At 38.1% G+C, this 23,836-nt stretch overlaps 1 protein-coding gene and 1 long non-coding RNA gene across 2 annotated transcripts; one reads left to right on the forward strand and one right to left on the reverse strand.

Moving 5' to 3' along the window:
* Positions 1-64: 64 nt before the first annotated feature.
* On the reverse strand, positions 65-22,663 carry LOC137997336 (uncharacterized). The gene is made up of 3 exons (XR_011122454.1): positions 22,525-22,663; positions 20,723-21,029; positions 65-139 (listed from the first exon to the last, which is right to left on the reverse strand). It is a non-coding gene; the product is annotated as an uncharacterized lncRNA (long non-coding RNA).
* Positions 10,764-20,456, forward strand: LOC137997335 (uncharacterized). Its single transcript, XM_068843271.1, has 3 exons — positions 10,764-12,822; positions 16,268-16,571; positions 18,700-20,456. The coding sequence occupies exons 1-3, from the start codon at positions 12,522-12,524 to the stop codon at positions 18,947-18,949; spliced, it is 855 nt and encodes a 284-aa protein (XP_068699372.1). The 5' UTR covers positions 10,764-12,521; the 3' UTR covers positions 18,950-20,456.
* Positions 22,664-23,836: the final 1,173 nt, after the last annotated feature.

Genomic DNA, 23,836 nt, shown 5'->3' on the forward strand with positions numbered 1-23,836 from the left:
TTTTAAGGGTCTTTACAACATTAAACAAATCAGAAAATTTATTTCCTCACTTGGATTATTGCAACTCTCTCCTTTCTGGACTTCCAAAATATCAGCTGGATCGGCTCCAAAAGGTCCTCAACTCCGCAGCAAGAGTCATCTATCTAGTGCCCAAATTTAATCACATCTCACCTTATTTAAAAGATCTTCACTGGTTACCCGTAGAGCTTCGAATCGAGTTTAAAATATTATTACTTGTTTTCAAAGCATTAAATGGTATCACGCCTCGTTATATCTGTGATCTCATCAGGAAAAAGGCACCAACCAGAAGCTCTTTGAGATCCAACGCACTTTCTTTATTGGAGGTGCCTCGAACCAAATGCAAGAGTTTCGGGGACCGAGCATTCGCTTTTTCTGGTCCATCCAAGTGGAATAAACTTCCATTGGCAATTAGAATGGCCCCGAACCTAGATACTCTTTCTTTTTTATTTAAAAAAGCATATGACACTTATTTACGCCCAGACTTTTATAAATTTTATTGCTTACTTTTCTGTTTGATTGATTATTCTTAATTTTCTACTGATATTTCATTGATCTTAACTGCATTTTCGTTTTACATTGTTAAGCACTTTTGAGTATGATACAAAAAGCGATATATAAATTGATTATGATTATTATTACCATAGCATCTACTGACGTTACCGGAGATAAGCGCCGGCCTGATGGGCCTCCCTAGGGCTCTTAACAGAGACTTTACCTTTTTTTACTGACGTTACACATATCACTTGACTCTGAAGACAACTTCAGTGTCAGGACTACACTCACCCGGACGATCCGTACTTTACTTAATTATGACATGACTCCTGGGTAGCTCCCCACAAGCATATTCACCGTTCGGACTGTCCGATCACAACGTTGATGTGGCAACTCCTATGGACGGAAAGCGCAACATTAACAGCAAAAAGGTTACCATGAGGCGTGACTTGCGAACAAGCAGCAAGGCGGCGTTGGGTAGATATCTGACGCAGATAAACTGGCCCTTGTTGTTCACTCCTCTGGTGAGCTGTGAAGAGAAATGGCAAGTCTTCCAGGACGTCATACATTCAGGCCTTGATACCATCATGCCTGTCAAGTCAGTCAAGATCTGCACGGCCGACGTCCCTTGGATGAACGAGAGTTTGAAATCTCTTATTATGAAGAGACAAAAGGCGTTCAGCGCATATGGCCCTGACTCAGCTCATTTTAAATATTTTCGTAACCTTGTCAACCGAGAGAGGAAAACCTGCAGAGGGAAATACTACATAATATGAGCCGAAGATCCAGCACCTAAAAGGATAAAACCCGAAAAGGTGGTGGGATGAAGCAAAACGCCTGTGCGGCCTTACGATCTCCCACAGCGATTTGGCTAGCCAGCTTAACATCGAAGGATTGTCAGAACTGCCTTTCAAAGAGCAAGCCAATGCCATCAATTCCGCTCTCCTCAAACCGCTCGAGGAGTATAAACTACCAGCTCCTCTTGAGCGGGTTCCTCTCTAGTCCGACTCGCCCGAGATCTTAAGGGTAACCGAGCAGCGCGTGCAAAGAGCACTGGAAGTTCTCAATCCATCGAAGGCCTGCGGACCGGACAGAACACCCAACTGGCTGCTGAAAGAATACTGTGATTTGGTGGCCTATCCGATCACAGAAATTCTGAACGCCTCCTACGCCAAACAGCGCCTTCCTACCATCTGGAAAATGGCTGACGTGACCCCCCCTCCTAAAAAGAACCAGTGGTCGACATCAAAAGGAATTGAGACCGATATCCCTGACCCCCTGTATTTCTAAAGTGGCGGTCATGAGCGTCCTTGATCACAACCAGTACGGAGCCATCCCAAATTCTTCAACCACAATGGCGCTAATCAGCATGCTGCACAGCTGGTCCTTAGGTACGCACGGAAACGGAGCCATCGTAAGAACATTATTATTGGACTACCGTAAAGCGTTTGATTTGATAGATCATAGCATACTCGTTAGAAAGTTGCGTAACTAGTGTAAAATTACCAGCTAGCATCATCAACTGGATTATAGATTTTTTATCGGACAGATCCCAGCGGATTAAATTTACATCAGAGTGTTTTTCTGAATGGGGCCCAGTCCCCGCCGGTGTACCACAGGGTACCAACCTAGGCCCGTGGTTGTTCGTCCTAATTAATGATTAACAACCTTGATACGAACGCGCAGCAATGGAAATATGTGGACGACACCACGACGTCTGAGGTAGTAGTAAAGGGCGGAGTAAGTCACATGCAAGCAATAGCTAACAGAGTAATAGAGTGGTCCCGCGAGAAGAGGGTTCAACTAAACGCTGATAAGTGTAAAGAACTCAGGATCTCCTTTGCTAAAGAGCAAAGAGCCTTTGATCCCGTCATCATAGAAGGGAAGGAGGTAGTCTGTTACTAGTACAAAGCTACTAGGCCTTACAATAGCGAACGATCTAACATGGAACGACCATGTAACTGTGATAACCAAAAAGGCTAGCAAGAGACTATTTCCTAACTCAGTTAAAAAGAGCGGGAGTTCCGAAACAAGATCTAGCAATGTTCTATGTATCGTGCGTGAGATCTGTTATAGATTATGCAGCACCTGTCTTTTCCAACGGTCTCCCTCAGTACTTAAAGAACGAGCTGGTAAGGCTCGAGAAAAGAGCAATATCAATAATAACATCAGGAAAGTGCAACTCGGCAATAGAGGTGGGGGTAACACCCATTTTGGAGCATCATTACGTACTATGCAGCAAGCTTTTTGATAACATTGTCAGCGATCCAAACCATAATTGAAAGCGCTCCTTCCACCGGACTATGACAACTCACGCTAGAACCTAAGACGACCGCGCCATTTTAATATGCCGAAGCTTTGTACGAACAGAACAAGAAACACTTTCATATATGGGATGTCCAAACAGTCCAGGCTGTAGTTTTATCCCATATATATACATACTATATAAGTTAACATATTTTAACGTAAATACTTTATATGGAATTTTTAATATTGTCTTAATAATCAGTTTTTGACTTATTATCTAGGATTCATTTGTAATTTTTTAAGTATTGTAAAGCATTTGTAAATAATTGCGTAATTCAGCCTTTGGCTGCGATGCAGTGTTTAATAAACTATCTATCTGGGTTCAAACCATTTACGAACTTAAGGGCCCACAGACGGATTTTTCGCGCGTTGCTAAGGAAGTGAAATGTTACTTCCAAAACTGACGTCATCGTATCATGAGCTGACAAGAAAACCCACTCACAAGCAAAAGTCACCGCACAAACTGTTGTTTCCATCGAAGATTTTTCCTCACCTTTCCTCGCGCTCGTTTTCAGATCAACTGCGCATGCGTAAACGAACTGACTTCCGGTTTGAGAAAAAAGCTAAATTTCCGGCGGTTTTGAATTGAATTAAATTTTTTTTTAAATGGCACGTTTCACCCCCAAATACAGAATATAGCTAAGCATTGTTTTTTTAAAATCATCTTTTTTGAAAAAGTTATGGGTATTTCAGTATCGTTTATGTCTTTAAAAAGAACATTCTTCAAAATAAAAAGAAAACCATGCGTGGCTGGATGCAAAAACGAATACAAATTATCAAACCATCGATTAAATACCCAAATTGCGTAGCACGGAGCCAAATTTAGACTTTTCTTTTATTGGTCACGTGACCATGGGCGTGGTATGATGGCGTCATATTTAGGGTCATTGGGTTATAAAAGTTGCAAACTGACCAAAATAATGCCAAATTTTCTCAAATTACTTAACCATTACACCCTTAGCAACGCACCCCAAAAAATACGTCAGTGGGCCCTTAAAAACATCTTTATACAGAAAAATAAAATAAATTTCCATGGTCAGTTTAGATTACCGAGTTGTATTAAAGGTATCCTTATTCTTTTCTTACAATCCTCGAATAAACGCCGCATTCTTCGGGAGATTAGGTGCCGAATTTAATCGAGTGCGACGTTTATTGGTATTTTTTTTCCATCTGCGGCGTTTAATCGAGGGTGGCGTTTATTCGAGGACAGCGCTTAATAGATTAAATACGGTAACTCGGTTAAATCACAATCAAACTTCCAGTAAGTCTCGTTTATTTTTTAATTTTACTTTGTATATTGTAATTATTTTGCCATAATTCCAAGTTGTTCATGCCAGTAACAACGACCGTGGAGTTGAAAATTTCAGTGAGACTGACAAGAACTGAGTCATTTTAGCCCAAATAGTTCCATCTAGTGACTTTATTCATGATTTCAGAGCTGTAAACTTAGCTTTTTTCAATTAAAATAACAGGGTGTTCTGATTTAAAGTTGTTTATTTTTTTAACAAATCAATTGTTTTAGAACGTTTTCAAGAAATTTAGATAGAGAATTTTTTTAAAAAGCTGGCAATAGCAATCTTGTTTGTCTATTAAATGCCTTTGTTTCGATTTTCGCGCCAAATGTGCACACGCATATTTTCCCGCCATTTTTCGTTCCCTTTGCGTATGTTGTTATTTTCCCGAATTTCTTGTTATTCTCTGATTTTTTCCTAAACTTTCTGTTTTCTCCATCACGAAAATGAAGTAAGGCATTGTTTATGCTAGAGTATACCTGCCAACTCTCACGCCTTAGGCGTGAGTCCACGCCTGCGGGTTGAAAACTTCGATCTCACGCCGGCTCACGCTTGCGGGCCAATTTCTCACGCCTGGTTGAAAAATGTGAGTTGTTGCCGTCTTGCTTGACACAATTTCCAAAAACATGTTAACTCAGACCCACGTAAGGAACGAAAACCATGTGTAAAATGAATAAATGACGATACCTTCCTCGTGAAAAGCACTGGGAGCGGGCTCGCGTTTATACGCGTCCTAAGACTGGGACTGGGAAATGCGAGGGCTGTTTTCGCTTTCGTCAAAGTATGCAAATTTGGAAGACTTCCGACGTCTTCGGAAGACTTCGGACTTCTTCGGAAGACTTCGGACTTCTTCGGGAATCTTCGGAAATGATCCTGTCGACTTCAAAAATCCCAGCACTCCCAGGATAAAAATCTCACGCCTATATCTCAGAAAAAGTTGGCAGGTATAACTAGAGCTCAAGCAGCCATATTAGGATCATCTGGTCATTCAGTCAAAGAAATCGCTAAATTTTTTAACAAGACGGAACGTTGGGTGAACAAGTGGTCGAAAAGAGAGTGCTTCGAAGACAAACCAAGAAGCGGACGACCTTCTGTTTTGACCAATTGTCAGGTTCCAAAATCAATCGAGAAAGCGAAGTACAAACGGAACAATTCAACAAGGAAGATTGCCAAGAATCTTTAGCAGAAAAATATCGAAGTTTCCATCATAACGGTGTGGAGTTACATGACTAGGAAAGGATGGAAGGCTTTCAAGCGAAAGAAAGTTGAGCGAAAAGCAAAGGAAAGCCCGTTTGAGATCCGCCAAGAAATATGCGAAGCTGAAAGCAGAGGATTGGGAAAATTTTTATTTACAGATGAGTGTCCTAAATATCTTTTTCCAGTACCCTAATCCAAAAAACGATATCGTACGGGGCTCACAGGAATGTGATTTTAAAGCATTTGTTAACACTGACCTCTTATTCAGTGTTTTTTGGCATACCTGGGTGTAAATCAATTTGCCAGATTGTTTGAAGTCAGTGTCCGGTTAACATACATTTGCAGTGGGTGTCCTCACCAGGTTTATGGCTAGACAGCCCCAATGCAACTACTGATGGTTTCGAAAACAGATAAATGCAAAACAAAGCGCATTCAACTAAGCATAACTCTTACTTGCGGCTTGAACCTGGCAAATCGTTAAGCCAGTCTCATGTTGTGGAAGTAGGCTGAGATACAGCCGCCGTCCAAGAAAGCTGAGAAAGTGCTTGAGTTCTTCACTCGTTGGATTACAGGTTCTTGCGGAACGTGGTTGTATTTATGCGGCTCCGGAGGCGTTCCAAAAAGTACACCGCTGAAAATGTTGATAGTTCGCTCATGTTACTTACTGGCCATGGGATAAGTGATAAAAATGAATGGAAACTTAAAATTGTTTTTGTTTACATTTCACGTGTTCGTTTAGGCCATCCCGACTTGTTTCCATTAGAACACTTAAAACCCTGAATGGTCCTGAATCCGGGATCTCACTTTTTTAAGCCAGGGACGATACTGCCCTGGTAATGCGTAAGATATCAGTAAAGACAACACATAGAAATAGAATTGTTTTTACAGACGGCACGAGCCCTGCAAGGGTCAGGTTTTCTAAACAAAGACGGCACACGTCAGATCTTGTACCTCGGCTGAGAATGTTGTAGCCGCGACAGTGTCTTCAGTCAGTATATCCAAACAAAAAAGGCTTTGTGATAATACTGACAGCGTACAAAGGAACTAAAGCACACGCCAGCCTTCTAAACAGTTGACGAAATAAATTATATATTCCTTCAAGTGTTGTTTCCATGTGCAAGTCAATTTGCTCTTCGTTTTTGCATTTCTTGTTACTTGAAGACAATGTTTTCTTATATCCTGTCGCTGTTAAATTAGAGAAGGAGAGTATTTAGGTTGTTTTGATTTTGATTTTATCCAAGTTTATCTTTTTACTTAGGCAGGCCGTCGGATGGGTTATTTAGGGACCTTATATTTTTGATAATCCACTGCTTACGAACATAGGTCAACAACACAGCACGAGACAGTCCACCAAAAATACAACTTAGCGTTCCCTGAAAGCCAGAAGACACCCTACTCATTCAGTGAGAACAAGCAAAAGTTACTGGTTTTCAATAAGTGGCTCAATTAAGTAGATACTAGCAAAAGCTTTTATTTAGAGTTTTTTTCCGAGGGCAGCGGTTTTAAATAATGGAAATCCTAAAACCTGCTAAAAACTTCTGATCCAAAGGAATTTTTAGGCTTCAAAGCAAATCTATAGCCTCCAGCTGGGACCGGTCCTCAAAAACACGACTATAAAATGTTTGGCATTTAATAATCTCTTATTATCTGAGGAATGCAAAGTGTTTGACCTATCTAAGCACCTGTCATCAGCTATCTAGCATTTCATCCCGGATATCTGACAGACTAGAAATATTTCCAAAGGAAATTATTTCAAACAGCAGTTCGTTATATATATGTTTGAAATAACATATTATTACACAATCATTTTGGTATTATTACTTGTGTGGCTATTAGGTATCTACAAGTCAACTTCATGCCCCACTCGCTAAACATGCTGTAAGTTTTTCTGTCGACGTCATGTGTGAACAAGATATTCTAAATGTAAACTTCTTCACGAATGCTCGCGCATACGTGGTTCACCGTATTCATGTATTGTTCTTCTCAAGATAAGCATTTCAAGTGTAAGAACGATTGCAACTATGGATGAAGAAAACTTATTAATTGCAGATTTCGTGATTCGCTGTTGATGGTACCGGTTATGAAAAAGTACCGTGAAACCTAACCTGATCAAAGGCAAGGTTCACAGTCTACCTGACTGATGGGTCACGCAGGTCCTGGTGCGTTTGGGAAGGGGAGGAGTTGGAAGAACTCTTTATGAACTACGCCTCGACAACGGCCGCAAACTGGCATACCTTTGGAGAGGCCATCGTAGCTGCAAACGCCACATTCTATTGTTAATTCGTGAAGTACCTTGAAAGTTTAAGTGATTTATCTGGGAATATCCTGTCTAGTTTTGAAAGAACTTTTTTTTTTATAAACACTCTTGGTTTTCGGCCATTTTAACTTGATCAAAACCAATAAACAAACTGCGGTGATAAGCATATTAAAGAGGAACCCCGTTATAACGAACCAAATCTAAAAGCCCGGCAGGATTATAGTAAGTAAGTGGAAACGAACCCCGCTATAACGAATAGATTTTGACGGTCCCAACGCACAATTTGCTGTCCCGCTGTAACAAATACTTTGTCCGGTCGCTCGAAGCAGTCAGTAAAAACGACGAATTTGAGTAGAAATCACAGCTTGCTTTATTCCGGTTTTGACAAATACGTGTACTGTACATTGCAGTGTTGAACTTATGCTTCAGCGTGATGACACGTTACTTCTCGGAATTTTAAAGTTAATTGAAAGTGTTTTTGAATTTGATGTATCGATTGTCAGCGCGTTACAGTATCGAGCAAATGAATAAAAACAATGTTTTCTACGACGTACGGTATTGGATTTTTGGTAATTGTTATTTATTAAATTACCCCGTTATAACGAATATTTTTGCTATGAACCAGAGACTTCGTCATAACGGGGCCTTCGCTATTATGAAGACCCCGCTATAAGGAAGAATGTTTTGGGTACAGTTGCACTTCATTATAGCTTGGTTTCACTGTATAATGCATTTTAACGTGACGTTTCGTATGATACAACATACATCTTCGGAAGTATCTATGACGGTGTAAAACTTTGAAAGAGACTAGTTAACTAGATTAAGAACAATGCTTTTAACAAATAAATGTAATCTAAGCAGTGAAAAACTAGCTTCTTTTAATTGCTTAATAAATTTCTCACTGCCAACCTTTTCATGTAACGTTACTTAAACTTTAAACCAACGTTAAACGAAAACGTTGGCAATGAGAAACTGTGGCTTTATTAACAAATTAAAACAAGCCAGTTTTCACTGCTTATATTAAATTTATTTGTTAAGAGCATTGTTCTTAATCTAGTTACTAGTCTCTTTCAAAGTTTTACATCGTCATATACAATTTTTCAAAAATTTGTATGCTGTATTATACGAAAAGTCGAGTTAAAATGCATTATAATATGTTTATCACCGCAGTTTATTTATTGTTTTTGATAAAGTTATTTTTTCTACAGAATTCTACGATCTCTGGCTCAACTGCTCAATCCACTGCTCCACTGCCACATGAGTGTACACTCATGGGGGCTCCCAGCGGTGCCAGCAGACGACCCTTGTGCGTTTCCAAGCTTCGCACAAATTTCAGGCAGGATGGGGAATTCTTTGGAACGTCGTTCTTCTTTTTTGCAGGGCGGTTTTGTTATCAAATGCTTTTCGGAGCAACTTTCGACTGAGGTTGCATGAAACATCGCTCGCCCCCCCTTCACTGCGAGTAAAATTCAACAGCAAATGGGGTGACCTTTTTTTACAGTATAACTAAACGGCAAAGGAATCATTCAAAGACCGAACGTGTAAAGAAAAACTGTTTTTTCCGTTTGGTCCAAATTCAGGTTGTTATTCGCAAACAGTTTTCAGCCAATCAGAGTAACTATTGTGAAAAACGGAAACTCGCATCATCTTAGGTTGGTACTATTTCATCGTATGCTACGGAAATACAAGGAATCCGGTACTTGAAACAATTGCTTTATTGCAATTTTAACACATTTTGTTGACAGGAGGTAGGATGTACGAAATTGAAGAGCGTTTCAAGAACAAGGGACAACTTAACTGGTGTATCGGGAATGTCATGAAGTAGTGTCTATTACTGCTGATTTAGGGCTCACAGTTTTCGTTCGTTCCCCATCACGCAATGAGTTATTCAGTTGCTGTGTGGGGAGTCTTTCAAGAATACTACAATTGCATTTTTCAAGAAGGTCACAGAGAAGAGCCAAAGAGAAGTTGTTCTGACGTCAAGAGTTGCTGGAAGAAGCCCATATACTGAGCCAGAAAGCACAAAAAAGGGGAATAAAGTGTAAATAGGTCAGATAGAAGAACTCCATCAAAGTACGTGTGGGGAGTAAACAATCCAGCTTTCAGTGCGCGGTGAGATACCAACATTGGTAGACGCGATACCTGCGCTAGGATTGTAAAGCTTATCTCGGCGAACCGACTTCGTGTCACAGTGTCAAATAATACGACTGACGACTGTTAAAAAGGAACGACTAAGAAATGATGAATGGGTCACTCTAGTCACGAAAATCATTGCTGAAGTCATGGAGAATGAAATTAAACTGTTATGAGATCAGCCACCGCAAATGCGGGGACAAGTACCCTAAATATAACTGTAAGGCTAACAAGATATGACAAGGAAAAAAAACTGGGACAGTCAAAGACCTAAGCTTAATTACAAATTCAGGAGTCCACGGTACAAGACTGTCTCTTGACAGTTCTGAGATTGACGAGACCTGGGAAAAACTGTTCCTTGCTTGCTAAACGACCAAACCCGCGATTTTCAAGCAGGTACTAAAAGGTGCGAATATCAAATAAATCATTGCACAGTGCTACAAAATAGTACCTAAACTGGTGGATAATTCCCATATCGGTTTTTAGTGCAGGAAAAAGATTTGATGTATGCTTTAAACAAATCTAGCAAAGAAAATAAAGAGCGAACAATTTTTCAAAAAAAGGCGTCTTTGTGTCTTTAAAGCGGAAGAAAACAGGCGCCACGGAACCAGCGGTGGACAATACACACCGCATAGAAACACATTTTCATCTCTTAACAATTGTTTTGCGGTTTTAATAATGTTTTTCACAGTCTAACGTGAAACTGCAGTAACTGAGTAAGATTAAGTTTCAAAAGATAAACAGTCTACTGCTTTATTTGTCTACATTCCCCAAATGCAATACATCTTTTCACTTCGGGTTTGAATCGGTGGGTTGTGGTTCAGTAAGGAACATTAAATAGTTAGGTAACAGACGAGATCGACGTAGAATCACGCTACATTGTCTTCTCAGTTAACCAACGATCATTCTGTTAATGCAAAGTCTGAAGAAGGTGACTCTATGACCCGGCTCCATGATTTATGCATATAAGTAATGACACGAAATCACGGCACGAGAGTGTAAAAAATGCTCTTAACGACTTAATCCTTACAATGACTGAGCAGTCAAAAAGACAACATGGCACACGCCAAGTTGGTTGCAAACCTCACGCGCTTTGGTGAATACTTGTCTTAGGCGTCTGTAGTCGAGTTGCCGGTGATTTGCATGTCAGTGTCGTAATTATTCCAGTCCCGCGGTGTCGTGAATGAACCGGATGTCACCCCAGCAGCGGGTAGGGGGCCTAAAGAATTTTCCAACTGACTGACGACTGATCTTTTTCAGTGCCCGCACAAAACAGACGCAAGGAAATCAAATTCTCTATTGATGGACACAGGTTGATTGAAATCCAAGTATGGCTGTCCTTGCATACTACAACAACAAGAACTGAACAGGGAATTGATCCACATGGCTCTTCTGAATGTGAGCTATTCAGCTACTGTTTTCATTTGGCAATAACGTGAATAACGAAAAGTGTGTGAAATACAAGGTATTTCACTTGCAGGTGATGTTTTCCATGGAGGCACCGTTCTGAGAAAAGGTCAAGGTTCTCAGCCATGATTTCATCTCCCACTCAAAAGTTCTTTAATTGTTTTCTCACCCTCATGAAACTCGAGAAACTAAACACATCTATTAACTGTAAAAGACGACAAGGCACGAAGAGAATGTAAATTCCGGCTGTTTTGAATTCACTGACTTCACTATACACACAATCATTTTCAATTATCGTCTTTGCCGCCGTCACATAATTTTTTTTCATTTAGTCCTTGATAAGCCCGAAATATTTTTGAAAGTAATATCATCCATACAAGAAACAAAAACTGGCGTAAGAAGGAACTACCAGCAAAATGTATGTGATCTTTTGGCACTCATCTCCATTCTGGGCGTGATATTTCCGTCACAACCTTGTTTACCTGGGTCACTAGGCAGCCGAGAGAGGGTGCGGTGTGAATTGTTCGAAATGTTACCCTAATTGGTACTTCCATTACGTTTTCATCGTGACATCTGATAAGATATGGTTTAACTGAAAAAGCAACTTCAGTATTAGATACTTCTTTTCAATGCCCAAATAACTTATTTATTTCGTCGCTATTGCAATATTTCCTTTTCTCCATAAAAATACGAGGGTGCGATTTTTATGTTATTTTCGTTGCATAACGAACAGATCATCGACACATCTACTAAGTGAACAAGTACAATATATAAACAGTCTGGTAAATCAACGAAAACTGTAATCTCCCTGTGGATTTGATTTACCATTCTGTCTGCACACTGCGGACATTACGAGGTTTTGTTTTCCTGCTGCCCCAGAACCTCCAAATGAAGAGAGCGGCTGACAAAGTTTTTAATATTAACAGTGAACTCAATTAAATAGTATGCAAATTCCTCCCAGAATATGTCGGAAATTTCCAGCCGAATCCCCGAAAACAATAGAGAACGATTGAAACAAAAGTACAACACGTGAAACAAGCCAATGACATGACCTTTGGGTGACGTAAGTTTAAACCAATCACATTTTGCCGCCAAACCCACACAGTTTATTAGTAACGCGCGGGAACACATGGTTACCACCGCAAAAGCGCAATGACTAAGTTCGACGAGGGGAAATCTTTAACGACCTATGCAGCTTGTTAGCAATTTTTTTCTAGTGTTAAGTGGGATATGGGAATAAAATCACAAGAACCTGGTTCTCCTAAGAAAAGCTGTTTCGTGAAAGAGCAAAACAATCGGCACTAAAATTGAACTGGAAACCTAACACCGCCACTTATCGACCTGCAGTATTCTAACCGGAAGAGTGCGAGCAAACGCAATCATTGTAGTGAAGTGACTTCGCAGTTCCATGTAGGATGGATCCATTTCGAAGCAGAGAACCAAACAAGGATACTTTAGCCTGGAGATCACCTCCAAGCCCATGTGGACCATCATCGCCACAATCACCTCCTCCATTAGTGATCAGAGGCAAAGGCCTCTCGCTAAACAAGGTCAATCCGCCATTAGCGCCCATCAGAGAAAATGCAGCAAAGGAATTGTCAAAAAGAGGCCGCAAACAAAGACTATTGCTTTCACAGGCAGGGAATTTAACTCTAAAGCGAAGAGAAACGTCACCAGATTTCAACAGACTTGAAGCCCGGTTAAAACCGAAGCGAGGTAAGGTTGTAATCAAATTTATATTCTGTCTATGAAATATCAACGCAGATTGTGCAGTGCCACCGTTAACTAGCGTCCTTCACATTACTCAACCGTTTAATTAGATATAGAAAAAACACACCGAGGTCTTTCGATCAAAGCTTTACGTAAATAGTAGTTTGCTAATAATAATCGATTGAAGGAAGATATTTTGCGGTTAGGTGTGATAAATCTAACACTAACAAGGCTATAAACGAATTTGACCGTCTCGGCAACACCATCACGACAACAGTGCAGTTCAATAGCGCGAAGCCTTTTCATATGAAGCTGCTTTTGTGGAAATCGACTGGGCTGCTTCCGCGCAGCCGGGCTGTAATCATGGCTTTATATGCAGTATGAGATGTTGGCTTGTAAAGAGTTTGCCAATCAAAGAGGTCCTTGTAAACGTGACTTCGTGCATCGCGTGTTCTCGCTTTGGGAATTGTTATTCTGGGCAAGTACAGCTGCCCTTACGGGAGCAAACGAATATGACAGTTCGCCATGCCTCACAAATTTTCGAAACGCAAGAATGCGACTCTAAAATACAAATGCGTTCTGTGTTAGTTTATCCGACAAACATATTTTCTTGTAAATCGCTTTATATATTGTGGTCGTATTTACGTGTGGATCTTTGTTTTATATAAACATTTCACTTCCATAGAGGGCCGTCGGTTGCATGACTTCACTTGGCGCTCAAAAAGTGTAATATGTATACCGGTCAGAACCCTTATCGACGGACTGACCTTACTTCCCACAACTATGATTGCGGCGTCAGATACTAGGCAGTGTCTTTCCTCTATGGCTTTCCAGTCCGGTTAAATCTCTCTTGCACTTTTAAGGAGATGTGCGCAGCAAATCTAGAGATTTGTGCATTCTAACACATCTTTTCCAACGACCGGCTGTGCCAATCTTTGGATAATTTAAAGCTTCCACACTGAATCGATTTTCAGCCCACATGGGCCCTCTTACGATTTTTATCGTCGAGCGTTTAGCAAATCTATCCGTCATAATAAATCTTTTCGAATCAAGTAGCCACAACGCTTTTAAGCGATATGAACAGTTCGTAATCAGTATCTTAACACTTAATTAGTATCAGTAACTTTGAACTAAAAGGGCTCCACTTCCATCTTGCCCCTGGAGGGTACTTGTTTCAGTTAATACGAAGACTAAACCGACAACGTAACGGCGATCATCGAAGATCGTAAACGTTCTTGATTGGTTTCTTTTTGACGCTTACGGTGGCTAATGAACACATTATATCAAATATATGTGCCACACTGCGATGTATCCTATGCCTACATTTTAATGCCATGATACTTATTGATTATGACATCTTCCAAACTTTACCTACACAGTGAAACTATGAAACTTAAGATGTAGAGTCATAATAAAGAACTGTCCAAGACATGGTCAAGTATCTAATATTCACAATAAACAATAACTTCACGGTGTATGGACACCGCGCTAATTTATTCTTGATTCTCTTTCATCAAGAAATGTAGCAAGCGAAGACTAAATTGCAAACTAGCTATCTGAATGCTATCTGAATATTTCACTAATAAAAAAAAAATTACCTGAGAATTAAAGGCTTACTAAATGAGGCCAGGCCAATATTCCCTGCTAGACAAGATTTGTGGAACTTTATTCTTCCGGTGCAGACTGAGAAAAGTTTACATGTACTAAAAGGCGATTTTTGGCAGTTACAGGTCACGTTTGATCCAGTTTATCTCGTGTGTTTCGATAATATTGTTAGTGGCTGCATGCAAAACTGCACGCATGAGCACAAATAAGGAAACACCAAACCTACTTTATAATTTGTGAAATTGCTACATGCAGTGATAACTTAGACTGCAAGAGGCTTCAAGCGTGGAAATCGTCTCAATATTGGTGTTAAATTTACCTAACATGCCAACTTTCTTTTGCGTTTACAACTTGCAATAAAAAGCATCTGAACCCTCCATAGTTATTTTGTGATACTATATTTAATGTGAAGGTCCTGTTTTCTTTGATGGTTTGTGCCTTTACATATGACAAGGAAGGAGAACTCAACTTGGCTACATATTTATAGCAAAAGCATCTGTAACTACTAAATGCTCTCTAACCTCTTGTTCAGATTTGATTGAACAGATTTGTCCTCACTAGATGTTATCATTTTCGTCTTCACCGATTAGACTCAGCATAGCAATTTTATTGATACCAGCCTAAGTTTACTATCAGTTTATATCAAACATTTCTGAACAGCTTCATTTGCACATTTGGTGTGATGCTGTGAAGTATCTTATGTATGAATACCAAGAGTTGAGGATTATTTACGTACTGCAAAACAACCCTTTGCTGTTAAAATAAGTACAGTTAAACCATCCATACGAGCCCCAGCAATCTTTCCTTACACCTATCATAATGTTGCTAAGAGAAGTATTTTAGCACCTCTCTGTTTACATAGGATAATTTGTAGCTAGAGTGTCCTCTCAGGAGGAGGGGTGGGTACCAGCTGATTTTGCTTATTATGTGGTAAGACTATGTGGTATTTTGTGAGTGTTAAATTTATGGTAACAATAATAACTAATTAATTAAATGCATATAATCCAAGGAGTGGCCCAGCTAATGGACTCAAGAAGAAAAAAATAAAGCCTGACTGTCTGGTCAAGTTTCATTTAATTCATAAACTGTTTATTACAATATACCCTGACTACAAGCTTGCATACTTGAACTCAATCAACAGTTAAACATAATTTTAGAAAAAGTATTGTCAGTTGCTTAAAACAAACACATCTTTCTTTAAAAATACTATATTTATGCAAAAAACAACTTTGTAGTAAGGAGATGATAAATGAACAGTATTTTAGTGTGGCTTTTGTTATTCATCACAAAATTAATATATTTGATCTTTTGCATCCAAATTAGGAAACAACAACACAATAAAAATAGAATAACTTAAGATGATGGTTCAATATTATGACAGTGATAGTGCTTCTCATCCTGTTGAAATCATACAAGTACTTTTAAGTAACTCTGACTAATGTATGCAGTCTTTTGGTTACCATTAAAGGAAACCACCAGAATTGTTGAAACAATTAGTAGCTATAGCTTTAATTAATGCTCATCATAACAGGTCACCTTTTGTAAGCAGCCAGTATGATCATGACACTTAGAGACCTTCCACTCAGCTTTGAACCAAAGTACTCGTACAAAACATAAATATTTTCCTCTGCATACATGAGTACACATACAAAACCAAAACATAAGCTATATTTTCAAAGAAAAGAAGGTACTTACTGTACTTTAGATCGTGAGTTAGAAAGATACAGCTGTGCATGTATGAGTTAAGAGTCGAGTCTCATTAAAGCAGTATAAGAGCGGAAAGACAAAAAGGAAAATAACATTAAAAAACAGTATATGCTTAATGTTTCAATTTAATGTTTGGCAGGTCCCCTACCAATGAGGATGAGAGCTCTACCTCAGTCATTCTGGCAGGAACCCAAGAACATCCAGAATAGCTCAATGAGCACTGAGGGATCTTTACAAACATTACCACCATTATTCTATAATGCCAACAATACAAGTGATGATGTGAGCAAATTAAGGCCTGTGACACCACCAGAAGAAAAGCATCTGCCAAGACCTCCCAAGGAACCAAAGCTGGTTATCAGCTCTCCACAAGAGCAACTTTTAAAACTATTTGAGACTGTAGAGGAAGACAAGACCAAGAAGTTTGTCATCAAGAGAGGAAGGTAAGATGATTGTTTGCATCCATTGGAAAGAAAATACACAATGAAAAAAGACGAGTAATTTAATTAATAAAAAAAGAGGAAAGTAACAGTTGACAATCAACTAATTAGTCCAAAGAGTAGTGCAATAACAAATCAATACTTCTTGGATCACTTTCTTCAACAGTTCATGGTAACAATTTAACTGTGTGGTACCCAAGTATACCAATAACTTGGTGTGATGTAAATAACTGTATAATAATGGAAGAGTTGATTTAACCTCACATCGCACAAGTTAATAATTATTTTGAAATTAAAATATACCTTCAGTAGGAAAAAAGAATACCTTTATTGAATCCTGTCATAAAGCACAAATTACAATAAACTGTAACAAGCAACTTGGCTGTTCATTCGCAAAGGTGGCCAAACAAACACTAGATACCGCCTAGGTTCTGTGTTTAACAACTACAGTATTCAAAATCAGCAATAGAGATCCAGTCCATCTCAACAGCAGCCATTAGTGGTAAGAAACTTAAACATAGAGAATCAGTCTCATTATGATTGGGTACTTTGTTAGAAAGACACAGTGACTTGTTGCTTTAATGATTTTAGGACAGAATATTTCAATAGCTGATGTTTGTCTAGGAGTAATTTCAGAATTAAGCCATAACCTCTGAAAACTGTGTTGCAATGATGCTCACTGATGTCTGTTGGAGTTTTAATTATTTTTATTAGCTATGTATGTACTTGTGAAGCAAATACCAATATGTGACCAAGTTAAGAATTTGGTGATTAGATAGAGGCCACATTAAATAGATTTTGCGGCACTTACAACCTAAAAAGGAATTACGGCTCTGTTAGTAGTTAACTGATTAAAGCTCAATATTAGAACAATATATGATGAAGCTGCCTAGGGATTGGTCACATGCCCCTTCAGTAGTTGTCTCTTCCTTATTTCATTTAGTAAATAACATAGTGCACACACTTCACTGTGATACCTTTCTGAATAACTCTTTTATGGTAGTTGAATTATTTTTCCACAAAACTGAACTTGACAGTAAAAAGCTCTACACAAGTATGGAATATATGGGCCCTTTTCCTTTCTAGAAATGATGTGACTATCACCCTAACAACTTCTTGATAAACATGCAAATTGTACGGTACATACACTTGTAAATATTGCCAAGGGGTTTGAAAACAGTTCACACTATAATCAGTCAGGGCATCAGAACTTTTCTAGGTTCGGTTACTAGAAATTTCAACTATGCTTGTGATAATCATTTATTGATCTTGAAATCAGGATTTTTTCAACAGCCATCAGATTAAAGTGAATTTAAGCACACAGGCTGCAATACATGCCACAAAACACTTGTACTAAATTGACAAATAATTTTTCTTTTGCTTTGATCCAAGCTATTAAAACAATAAAATATACTTGTCTTGATTGACCAGCTAATGTTTAAAGGGCATTATGATTATTAAAATGAGCAATAGCAGTTATTGGAGGAATAGTCTGAATTTATAAACTTTCTTTCTTGGCTTTGTAGGTATAAATGCATTTAATTTTATTTATCTTTTTTGCAGAGTTATTTTGAATACTTCATTGCCTCTCAATTTATTCTACATGTGTAAATAATAGAAAATACATGTACATGTAAAAGACACAACTTGTACTCTTGCAACCGGTTTAATTCACAACAAATTTCCACCTAAATGCTTTACGATACTGTCAATGGTTTTATATTTTTTGTTTATGTCAGATTAAATGAGAAATAACATCTACTTTATTTGACTGATCAGAACTTTGGTAGTTTCCTGACCCCATAACTGCCTCTTAAAAAGAAATACTTACAAGATCAGTTTATGAACTTATCCAAATTTTCAAACATACAAACTAAATCATTATGTGGTAAAGTTTATTTTTCCTCTTGACAATCAGATCAACATTTGAAAAATCCAAATCATAATTGGCTATAATTTGCATGGCAACAGACAAAAGGGCAATTCACAAACTGAAGTCCTAGGTGGGATTCTGGGTGAAATCAGGAAAGTTGGCTGGTATGGTTTGATTAAAGGTCCCAGTGAGCAGAACAAACTCTTTGATTTATTCAGAGTAGATCTGTTTTTGATTGAATATCTTTCATTCCTTTAGACCAAGAAGAGCTCAATCAGATTTAACTGCATTAAGTTTGCCAAAACTTGAGGAGGACCCATGCATGATGACAAGCCTTGCTGAAAAGATGTTTCCACAGCTTTCTCTTGAGCATAAGCAGTCAACAGGGGCTAACACATCACTATCTTGTGTGTCACTTCATGATGGTGACAAGTCTGTTCAACTACCTTCCCTAAATGTGGAACAGAACTACTCTCAGATGTTGTCCGAAATTGTTGCTCATTTTTAATTACAGTGAAAGTGATCACTTACCATTAAAGGCATTATGTTGCTTTTGTTTGTAACAGGCAAATGCATGGAGTATTCCTTGAGCAAGTTTCGTACTAACAGAAATGTCATTGAACTATGGGTGCATTTTGAGTTTTCTAAAGGTTACTTGCCCTATATAATGTGAAATGCGATGTAGTACGTTTCCTGGTTACAGTACGAGTGTTTTCTTTTGCATGCATGGATCTCAATAAGTTTCAGTGTGAATTAAAGGGAAGGGCTGCCTACTTTCAGGCAAACACCAAAATGAAGACTTGCTTACATGTAACTTACATGGCCTGGCAAAACAACAGAACACGAAAATCAGCAGCAGATAAAGTACAACAAGACGTGTTAGAGCAGTGTTTCATAATTGCCATAATGTATGCCGAGAAAACAGCAAAAAACAAAAACATGTGCCTTTCAACAGTCAGATTCATATTGTGGACTCAGGTACAGCTGTTTTCTTGTTGGGATTGGTAACATGTTGACTCAAAGTGGTTATAGTGTGCTTGTAATGTAGAATTTATGCCATTTAATCGCTCATTGAAGTCCTGTATTTAGGTGGAGTGTAAATGCCATCATGCACACTGTATATATAGTTGTCAAATGCAAAGTTTGCATGCAGTGTTCATCACCCTTTCACCTCCAAAACATGGAAATGTAAAAAAAATGCCAAAAAACTTTGGTAATGCTCCTTTACCTTAACGTGGTTGCAACAATAGTTATTTTTAATTGAATGTTTGCATACCTTTACCTTAATAACCATTACAATAAGATGCTAATTCACTGATTTAAGTGACACTTGGTTGCAAGAGAAAGTCGACACTTTCAATAGATGCAATTGCTGCACTAGATGCAAATGATTATTTTTTCCAGGATGGTTTTTTGGCCAATAACCATATTCAGTTTTGCTTCATCTATGGAGAAGATGTGAAATCTTTTTATTAAAAAAAAAACATTGTCTTAATTTTTGTTTCAAAACATAATTCCATAAACTGGTATGCATGCAAATTACAGTGCTGTTTTTAGATTTTTAAGGCATTATGCAGCATATAGCTTGTGGTAAACAGTGATATTATTATTGCAATTGAGGACCCTTAACAGCCTCTCTTATTTAATGTTCGGTGGGCAGTGTGGATTGTATTTTCATAATAAATATATTAGAAATGAAATTGATATAAAATAGTTTTTTTTTCTTCAAAATATCTTAATATGGGGAAAACAGGGCCTAAGCTAAAAATTTATTAGTGAAGTTGTACATATGTGCATGTAAATACATTTGTATATAAAGAATTATTCATTAAAAAATGTCTCTTGTGTTTTAATCATTACTGAGAGAACTTGCAAAATGGTGCTTGCTATACTGGCTTTCCCTTTTTTGTATAGGGTGTCAGGTAACTGATCCACAGCAGTAACTCTAAGGCTACCCACATTACCAACAAATGAACAGCTGTTTTTGAGGCAAATTTCCAGCCAATAAATGATCAACTATATACTATAGTTTTCATTTTTCTCCTAACTGGTCAATTAAACAAGTTTATCACCATTTTGTTATATTTATGAGCATAATCTAGACATGAAACAATGGAATACTTAATGTAAAAAGAAATTGATTTCAAGAGTTTTGATCCAAGAACTACCTTAACCAAAAAGTAGTCTCCTGTGTTGCTACCATATCACATGCACAGGTACATGTAGGCCTTATTAAGGTTCCTCCATACAATTATCTGCATGCAAGGTTGAGGAGTAAGACTTACCTGGAAGAGGGCCATGATAAAATTTCCATCACGGCATATAAATCTATTAGACTTGTCAGACGTACTCTAAAGCCATCCCCTCCAAAAGTAAAGGAAAGAGCCTACAAAGTATTTGGCCAACTAGCTTTTACTGGAGTACGCCAAAGCAACATGGACTGACAAGGACCCCAAAATCATTGAAAAAGTCCATTGACAGGCTAACCATTCGTTACACCGGCATGTAGAGGTCCACCAGCTCACAAGATCTTGTAAATTAACTTGTTCAGGTCTTGATAACCTTGATATAACTCGATCAACTCTTTTCTACAAAGTTCAAAACAATTATTTTTAGTTATTTTCCCACTTCCATTCTCTATTAAACTTGCTCCTAAATCAAGCATTCAGCACGCTTTGCTTCAACCTTATGGAAATCTTTCGATAGATATATATATAAATGCATGCGCAGACAGTACTATTTCGGTCTTCCGGGCTTCATCAGCGTAGTGTTGATATCTAAAATGGAGGTTAAGCTTAAAAAGCCACCCCAAATGTCCCACATATGTGGTACATCTAAGTCGTGCCAGAGTGCTCAAACTACAGAGCTAGTGAGTATGCACAATAATATTGTTAGCTGCAATGACTCATCCTAGTAGAGTGCTAAATTGGACAAGAAACCCAAAGCTTTGTAATGTTAAAAAGCTATATCTTTGTATATCTTATATCTAAGTATATATATATATAAAGTCTTTCACAAGCATCCAATACGTGTAGATGTTTTCTTCATGAAGCAATTAATATATAAAACACAAATGAAGACAAGACACGTTTATAGAGAACACCTATATTTCGTGGAGGCATTTGGAAATTACTTAAGCTCTTTTGTTGAGGTTGCATTCTTTGTAAGCTTTAATGATGTGGAGTTTTTCAGTTAGGGAAAGATTGCATCGTTTGGAAATGTTGTTGCTGGTCTATCATCTCTTCAGCAAGCGCCTACAACAACATTTCCAAACAATGCAATCTTTGCCTAACTGAAACACTCCACATCATTAAAGCCTACAAAGCACGCAACCTCAACAAAAGAACTGAATTAATTTCCAAATGCCGCTGTGAGAACAAATACTTCCTAGCTAACATCAATCTCAGATTACAATAGATTTACTAATTAACCAACCATGGTATATATTTAAAGTAAGCGAGGTATATTCTTCATTAAAGTCTGTCTGATGATCGCGTAAGCGTGAAACTCAGAGTCACAGAAAAAGTTGTGTCTTATTGATCAGTTCAATCCTCAGATATACTACGCTCTGCGAAACGCAACGAGCACTCTATGACTGCAAGGATAGACTATATATATATATATATAGACTATATATATATATGTATGTATACTATTATATACATAGATATAGATATATATCTTATAATGTATGTATACTATTAGTAAACATATTAACACAGGCATCCATTGAAAAAGGCCCTCCAAATATCTCAAATGAATAAACTCACTCAAATGAATACATGAGCCTGAATCACTTAACGATTTATAATTTTATCGACTTTATTTATTTTATTGTTCATTTACCTTGATCTATTATTTCATTTACTTATTTATTTTTTTCATTTTTATGTACCTCCCAGTAGTAGTCTCACCACAAAATGAAAACGATGAATAGGACTAGCAGACAACTAATTAAGCCCAAGAAACAATTTTTACTTCCTACACATTAAAGCTTTAATAAAATGTCAGCTTATGTTGACACAACTGAAAGTCAAAAATTCTTCTTTACCGACTATAAATCACTCTAATCGGTTAATTTACCTTTTTCTCAATATTTAGCCTAAGCGAGGAAAATCTGTCGGGAAAATACACCAGAAGACATACTAGTATACTTCAAAGGTATGGAAACTCGAAAGGCAGCACTCCCGGAGTTTTTTCTCTTCGGTATCCACACTTCTTGCTGTTGAAATACAACCTGGTTTTTGATTGGTCGACAAACATAACACCTTATCCATTGGTTCATTTGTGATTGCCTCGTTCCGCATGGCGGGAATAGAGTTTACCAAGAGTTTACCGCTTTCTTAGTCACTCTTTGTGCAAAATGATACGGTCGATAAGCATCAACTTGCTTGACAGTGTAGTAGACTCACTCACGCTATCATCTACAATTTCAGTTATCTGCGAAGTCCTTTTCACCGTGTAAATAGGCCTCCCGATCAACTTATCATTGACCTCAACAGGAATATCAGAGTGTAAATAAAGTACTATCTTCATTCCCATGAAATCCATTTGAGCGTTAGCCCACTGAAAGTAATCAACTGAGTAATGGAAATGGGCCTACAAAACGCTCAGATGGATTACAAAGAAGCAAAGGTAGCACTTCAATTTACACTCAAATGGATATTTCCATTGTGATGTAAGTGCTGCTACATGGTTCTACATCATGGCCAACGTTCTAAAAGACGTACCCTTTATCACTGATCTCTTCTGGCCTTCTCTGATATAGTTACGACATCAATTGCAATTATTCACGCAGTGCAGGCAACACAAAAGTACTGAGATTTTAGTTGGACCAAAATAATCGTTTGGACATCATCATACTGACCTGACATAATTGCAGTTGCCAGAATGGCAAACTCTTCAAGTCAGCAGACGCGAGACCTTTACGATCTTATTTTTCAGTGCCTTTCTTATATTAGAAAATCGTAAATAAGGATTTCTTGGTCCAACCGGAAGCCAATGAAATGAAACATAAGTTTATGGCTGAGGGTTGCATTGTTTAGCAGAACATTGTCGAGTGTGTTTAAGGTGGCTGAACACAGTTTTTGATACCTATGTTTCATTTACCTTTTTCTCTAAACCTCTAGATCCTGTTGGTCGCCAAAAATAGTAGCAAGCAAGTTAACAACACGAACTTTGGTTTTTTGATAGTAAAGTTGACGTATATGCCGTTGCCATGGCAACATGGATAAATATAAACAGGCCTTTAAAACCGGTTTTGTGTATTTGCAGAAAATCTGGTCGTCAGATTTTTTTTAAAATATGCATGCAACAAGCCTGTAACGATGCTCACAAGTTAACACTATTTTGATAATAATTTGACAGAGGGATCTTTACTATCCCTTGTTGAAGG

This window comes from Montipora foliosa, chromosome 3 (assembly GCF_036669935.1).
Source record: "Montipora foliosa isolate CH-2021 chromosome 3, ASM3666993v2, whole genome shotgun sequence".
Taxonomy (NCBI): Eukaryota; Metazoa; Cnidaria; class Anthozoa; order Scleractinia; family Acroporidae; genus Montipora; species Montipora foliosa.

Bases quoted from the DNA above. Each gene is read 5' to 3' on its own strand.
- LOC137997335 (XM_068843271.1), top strand. From the start codon at position 12,522: ATGGATCCATTTCGAAGCAGAGAACCAAACAAGGATACTTTAGCCTGG. The intron at 12,823-16,267 runs GTAAGGTTGTAA...AATGTTTGGCAG, and splicing joins CCGGTTAAAACCGAAGCGAG to GTCCCCTACCAATGAGGATG. The intron at 16,572-18,699 runs GTAAGATGATTG...TCATTCCTTTAG, and splicing joins TTTGTCATCAAGAGAGGAAG to ACCAAGAAGAGCTCAATCAG.